Below are 7,379 nucleotides of genomic sequence, written 5' to 3' on the forward strand. Positions count from 1 at the left end.
CATAATATACTAACATAGTTTTAAGAATTAATTGTTACTAACAAAATGAGTCTGAGTTGCTCGAAATTAAATAAAAATTATTATTATTATTATAATAATGCATCATAGTAAAAAGCATGATTCAATACTGTACCAAATTTTACTACTTGCCTCATCAATTTAGCAAAATATGAAGTTATTAAATATCTCTCTAAACTGAGTTGAAGCTAGAAGATATTATAGTTAATCATCCGTTATGCTTTCATAAATTATTTTCCAGTTTTCCAGACGATACTAGATTTCCCGCGGGACCTAGGTTTCGTTTCAAAGGATTTTATTTCTATCTCTGCTAAGAGTATTGTTGTTAATTTTAAGTACATTATTTCTTATATATTTTTTTAATTACAATTTTTTTGTTCCAAATTAATTGATTGATAAAAACTAGAACACTACTACAAGTTATTACACTAATTTGAAACAATTTTCAAGTCAGTTGAGAGTTGAAGTTCAGGCTGACCTCATTAATGATATTTTAGGAATCAAATCCTTCTATGAATTAAAAATTTCATTTATATCATGTGACTTAAAGTTTGATTTGATGTAAAAATATCTTCCGAAATATTTACTACATTTTATGTTTCTCTGAAACATAAGTAGTAAAAAATAACGTCGTTAACTAACAGCCTCTTTATTGAAACGTAACAAACACTAACATTACGTAAACTTCGCAAGAGATATTATTAACTCGCAAGAAAAAACCTAGTCGCACCTCACCAAAACCGTGTTCCCAGAGAATACTAAAACAAAAGTAATTAATAACCAGTTGTTAAACGCCGACAGCCCCCGGCAGCAAAACATTAAAATGTCCGTTAAATTCCATGAATAAACACAAATCCGTCTAGCAAGTTCTATTTAAATAAGAATCAAACTTTAAAAGACTGATGAAACTCTAAATTCGCTGCACTTAATTATATTCCTCTAGATTTTACACTCCGGAGTTTTGAGAAACGTTCATTATGTCTGCAGTCGAATCGGGAACTATGGTAATATCTTCAGATTCGAGTCCAACTTGTGATTGTTCATGAATTTTAAATACGCTGTTTTCGATTCGAATACATTACTCGCTTTTGCGGAGTTCGTTAATTGTCCGCTGGTCGGAGGCGTCAGGCGGAGTGGTGAATTGTTTTTGTTTTGCGAATTATACAGACGGTGCTAGGTGGGTAAATGTATGCGGATTAATCAAGTTTCTAATGTTCAACTAATTGCTATTATTGTGAATATTATAATATACGTGATACCAGGATAACTGAAGCTTAAATCTTTGTATTTTAGATTCTTAAAGTACGTTCACTGGAAGCTTATGTTATAAGAAATAAATTAGACTCATTATTGATTGTTGGATCAATTACAAAATATTAGTAAATCGCGTGTGAAGTCGTATATAAACAAGTTTAATATACAAATTTAATGCCTGAATCAAAAGTATTTGTAAGTGGGTATAATTTTCGCATAAGTATTTATATAGGTATTTATTTATAGGTTTGAAACAAGTTAAATTACGGAGCTTATTCGGTATAAACATAATTGTGTAAACTCAATTTAAAATTAATTTGAAACAGAATAATTATACACGATAATAGATAAGTATATTAGTTGAAGAATTATTTATAAATCGTAATTATTTAAAGAACAGAAAAAGGCGATTATGAGGTGAGATCATGGGTAGCCGAGTGGTCAGGCGTTTCCACGGTCACAGTTGACGCAGGTTCCAATCCTGCCTCATGGTCTATTTTTCTATTCTTTAAATATTCGACATAAGGTTTATTTAACCCCATATTGTTATATTAAAACTATAACTATATTCTATGATACAAAAATAAGTGTGAGTGTTGGTACGTTTTCCACACAACTGAATAACAAATGACGTGATTTTTCATCGAGATAACTATCTCAAGGGACCTGGGAGTGGCGTAGCATATTCTATTGATAAAATCTCCTATAAATATGAAACTTTGTATGTTTGTTTTGGTATCATTGTAACCTTAAAATGTCTGAATTACAAATTTCCATACTATATACTCTGTATATGAGCAAGTCAGACAATTTAGTTGATTCTATCTTTAAAACGTGTTGTTTCAATTTTTAAAATACATTTATTTATATCACATTAAACTAAATACAAGTGAAACTTCACAGATAGCAGAAACCATGTCCTGGCGGACTTCAGACCTAGATTTCAAGGAGCGAGGGGCGTTCAGTCACCTGGAGCTTACAATACTAGAAACGGGACACTACAAAGTGGGCCTGACCTACACCAGCGCCAGCCTGAATAGGATTTATCAGGATCATTACGTGTATGGAAGGGAGGAGACGGATGATTTGAACGTTGTGAGGTAACTGTTGATTGTGGTTTTTATTTTATGTTTTTGTGGAGCTGGTGGGTCGTCTGATGGTAAGCCCTACACCGACTATGAACATTTGGAGAAGCGTAAGGTCGATTGCAGACCTAACGACCTGCAAATGGGTTGTCGACCTTAAATTTGTAAGCGGTTAAGAAAATATTGACGATAGGAATGAAGGAAAGAAATGGGAAGGGTAAAAAAAGGATGTGAGCCTCCAGCTGCCACACTCACCGAAGGAATCACACTAGCATCCATATCCATAGCACCTCCTTCCACCTTACTCCCACTTATTATATTTCACCAGGTACACCATGGTGCCACCAGAGAGCGGTCAGTTCAGCCTTGGATGCGTTGCGACGATCTTTGACATCTACGCGAGGCAGAGCGAGGCTGCCTACATCAAGGAAGACACTCCTCACCCAGCCTCTGTCACTGGTGAAGATTCTTCAGGTAAACTTCGTTTTTAAGCCTGATATGTCGACTTAATAAGCGTTTGTAAGGGAATCCCTGGTTTCGAAAAACGAAAAATATCTATACTAATATTATAAAGTTGAAGAGTTTGTTTGGTTGAACGCGCTAATCTCAGGAACTGGCCCATTTATAGAAGAAGGCTATAAGGCTATGTATGTACTACAGGCGAAGCGCTAGTCTGATAATATGTGCGATTAGTCATTCTTAATGGTAATATTTAATGATAATATTAGAGTTTCACAAAGACTAGCTCAGCTTTACACCTCAGCTTTCTGATATAAATCTTGAGAAATTTTGAAAGAATAGAAAAGAATAGAATCCTGCCTCGTGATAAAATTTTTTCTATTCTTTCAAAATTTCTCATTTATAAAGCATTTTAATGCTATAAAACTAAAAATTAAATTTGATATAAATCTTGTTAAGTTTTATCAACAAAACGTATATAAAACGTAGGATGGAATATCCAATGCTAAGGCTAGTAAAATTTTGTATTATCTGTGGCTTAGGAAAAAATAATTGATTCTTAAAAATGACAAGCCACGAGTACATAAACTCCAATACGAAGTACAGCAATTAATGTTAATGAAATGTCTCTGTCCGCAGGCGTCGTCCCGAGCTTCAGCATCACTCTCACGTCCATTTGTGTAGCCAGTGTGCTCCTACACGCGTTATGATTACATGTCTCCAGCATAGCTCATAATACTGAATGTTGTGATAGATATTAAATAAAGTAGCGCTACGTTTCCGTATGTATGACGATCCAGGTGAACGCAGACAGGCTCAGCGAAACAAAATTTAAATTCTGACCCGCGTTCTAGAATGTAATTCGTTCTCGTTTATTATGGTGAGATAGACAGAGATAGCGATATGGAACAATGACGTCACAGCTTACAGCAGAAGAAGAAAATTCTAGAACATTCACGAGACATGTTTGTCTTTTTCATCGAGAAAAAAGTTGACGTGAAAAAAAGATGACTTTATGTGACGTTATTGCAATTAAGGTTTTAATAAATAAAATGAAGAATAAGGCTTAATGCCCACATTTTTGTATTTAAGCATTTGCCCATAAAACTCAAAAGATATAAGTTTTACGGAATTACGAGTCTTGTCTGTGTTTCACCTAAGTGCCAAAATGAATTCAAATTGTATTTATATAAGATTTATTTTACACCAAACATGTAGGCATTGTAATGTGTAATCGGTAATAATTACGTTATATGAAATGTGATAATAATGTTTAATAATTAAGCGCATTGAATACATTTATCCTTTGGTACGTAGACTCGTATAAAAATCTACAATATACGATCCAATGGTTTCTTTGAATTATAGAATAATTATATACCTTTATTAAAAATCTTATTGAAATAACCTTCACTTGTTTTTTTGATTGACTTCTATAACTGTATTTTATCATAAATTTAGTGTTATTTTATACAGATATTGTATAAACCATACTAATAAATATGTGCTGGGTCAGGAGTCAGACATAATTCTGAGTCCTGAAAGAGACGCAGTCTACGTACCTTAGTATATTGAAGGCACTATAATTAAAATAGATAATAAAATTATAGTTATTCGTTACGTTTGTACATTGTGTACGAGATTATTTTATATGTGACAAAATATATACGTAATAACAACAATAAATGGAGCTGTTTTTAAACGAATCTCGTGTGATGGCGGTTGGTTTAAAATAGTTATTTATTAAATATAGCACAGAGAATTGACTTTTGTGCTTTATTTTTATAATAGTTTGGTATGTATTATGTTTGTCCATTATTTAGATACCCACATAAGAAAATACTCAGATTATATTTAGTATATAATTTGAAATTCTCTTTATTTTATATGAGAAATAAAGCAGTCTGTTGAAAAAATCAGTATACCATTAAAGTGCTGTCTCTTTCGGTTTCAAAACAATTAATGCAAAAACGAAAGGGACGAGTGATTGGTTATTTTTTCAATCACTCCGTTCGGTAGGTTGAATGTTTTGTCACGCTTTTTCAATTCAAAGGCTCCCTTGAGTGATAAGGACACAAACATTAGGGCTATTGACGTCTTCGCATATTTATGTATGAAAACTTGTGAACTGCATTTGTCCTGTACCCTATAAGGGGACAATAGTGCTCTCTATGAGCGAAGGAAGATTTTTTGTTCATTTTATGTTTACAATTATTATTATATGATGTTGATATAAAATAATTATTTGCTGTTTTTATGTCTGCTGTATATAATATTAATATTCAACAATAATACGGTCTGCAGAGGGGTATACGCCGGGCTAGAATTTTGTACAGTTGGCAACTAAGGTTTATATGCTAGGTCAATAGAAATAATATGGACAATATTGTTAAATTCGTCAATTTGCGTAAACCCTGTTCGCCAGTGTACTAGATAAGATATTACTTATTTGAATGTTATAAAATAATATATGTGAATATGTAAATAAATTAGTTACTCAAATGTTTGTTTTATTTATCATTTATCTCACATTGATGAAGTTATATTGAGCGAGTTCACTGTTGAATCATGGTTCCCTCTCTGTAAAGAAATGTATCGTTTTTATCAACAAAAGTTAAGCCTATTAGTCGATAAGATTGTATTTTCTATCTAAAGCAAGTAATCATGCGAATTTAATTCACATTTGTCAGCCGCATTTTTGAGATTACTCAATAACCCTACTCAGACTTGTAATCAATGAAAATTTCCAATTATAATAGGATCCAATCAACTAGGTCTAGGTATTTATTTAATGTAACTATAACAATATATTATACAAAACTCACTTATTGGGATGCTACTGCAATAATGCTAACAGACATACTGATATATTATAGTTATTATATTTAACGTAAAACTAAACTGAACGAAATTGTCAGAACTAGACCATATTTAAATGGGACCATCCGGGGGGCGACATTTTTCAAATAAAAACATCATCAAAATCGGTTCACTCCCAGCTTCACGCATTCGAAAGTTCTGAGGTGACAGACCCAAACAATACGGTCAGATTTCCTTATCCTTTTCTGAAGTCCGTTCAAAATAGACCTGAAGCTCAAAGAAACGTCAGAAAGGTCGATAGGACGAATGCACGGCGAAAATCACTTCATAAAAATGTAAAGTGACCAGCGCTGAGAGCGTTATGAGGGTTTATTAACTCCAAGAAGATAGCAGAATCATTTCCAAGCAACACATGACCTGATAGTATCTAGACTATTAGATATAGATTATTATTTTAGATTCAGTTTACTTATTATACATATGAGATCAATAAATTATAACGGTCTTACATTAAGGACCAGCTCCCTGGTACTATGGTTATGGCGTGGACGCAGTCCTGTCCTGGGTTCGACTTCCAGTGAATAGCAATAAGGAAGTCTCGATATAGCAGGATATATAAAGCCGATTACTCTCGTCTGTAAAGGAAATAGATTATTGTAAGAGGTATAAAACTCCATGCCTCATACTCCTCCACTCTTACTTCCTTCCACTTGTCAAGCGAAGGGTGGGATAACAATTTGCTGATGTCGTTTAGAGAAATTATTAAATTACTTATATTAAATTACTTATATATATAATGACTAGCAGTTCGCGCCAGCTTCGTCCGTAGTACATATATTGGCCTCGTGTATTTAACGATGACCTACAAACCGATGGAAGAATTTATGAAATCGGTGCAGTAGTTCAAACAAACTCTTCAGCCTTACAGTATTTTAATTAACACTAATATTATGAATGTGAAAATTTGTTTGTTTGGATTTTATCCGTCATGATGAAACTAATGAATTGATGAAATTTAGTATACAGACAGGGCATGAGCTGACTCGGGTGATAGGATACTTTTTATTCTGATTAAACGTCCTTTGGGACAGGAATCTTGGTATCCGGGCGGAGCCGGGACGAGCGTCTAGTAAGTATATAATAAAAGACTAAATAATTAGTTAAAAAAATGCTAATTGTATCATATATACGTATAAACATAGGAATACTCGGAAGTTGTACTGATTACAAAAAAACGCAAGTTCCTAGGCTACCTCTATGACAGCATCTATAAATAAAGAAGGCTAAGTAGGAAACGTACACTTTGATAAGAACAGCTACCGCATCATAAGTTAAAGTAACAATATCACACTAAAACTAGGACTATGAAAAAATGCATGTAGTAATTGATACACATTCATAAAGTTCTTACAATCAGAGATTCATATAATGCAAATCCTCAAACAATTTATCTACCAGTATCTTACATTATTGTATTCGTATATTCATATAATACCAGAACATTCCATTTCACAAACATACATCCTTATTCAATCAATGTACGCTGTAAGAATGCAAAGTGCTCGTTCCAAGTATTTGTCGCTAAAATGTTCCCTGGAAAAAATTTACGAACTAAATACAGACCGCGAATACATGATCTGATCATTTTCAATTTTCTGCTACCCTGTCCGCGCCTATCCAACCTTATGACCTTATGATAAAGTCTAAAATCGCCTGCTCGTAACTCCCTTGAAAAACTTCTAA

The 7,379-nt window shown here is 33.2% G+C and overlaps 1 protein-coding gene across 1 annotated transcript in view; it reads left to right on the forward strand.

Moving 5' to 3' along the window:
* The window catches only part of LOC119837649, a 140,682-nt gene extending 136,878 nt beyond the window's left edge, over positions 1 to 3,804 (forward strand). Inside the window, exons 5-7 of the mRNA XM_038363363.1 lie at positions 2,176 to 2,372; positions 2,686 to 2,831; positions 3,456 to 3,804. Of these exons, the coding sequence (XP_038219291.1) occupies positions 2,176 to 2,372; positions 2,686 to 2,831; positions 3,456 to 3,526 (414 nt within the window). The 3' untranslated portion in view covers positions 3,527 to 3,804. The remainder of the gene's footprint in view (positions 1 to 2,175; positions 2,373 to 2,685; positions 2,832 to 3,455) is intronic.
* Positions 3,805 to 7,379: the final 3,575 nt, after the last annotated feature.

This window comes from Zerene cesonia, chromosome 28 (assembly GCF_012273895.1).
Source record: "Zerene cesonia ecotype Mississippi chromosome 28, Zerene_cesonia_1.1, whole genome shotgun sequence".
NCBI lineage: Eukaryota > Metazoa > Arthropoda > Insecta > Lepidoptera > Pieridae > Zerene > Zerene cesonia.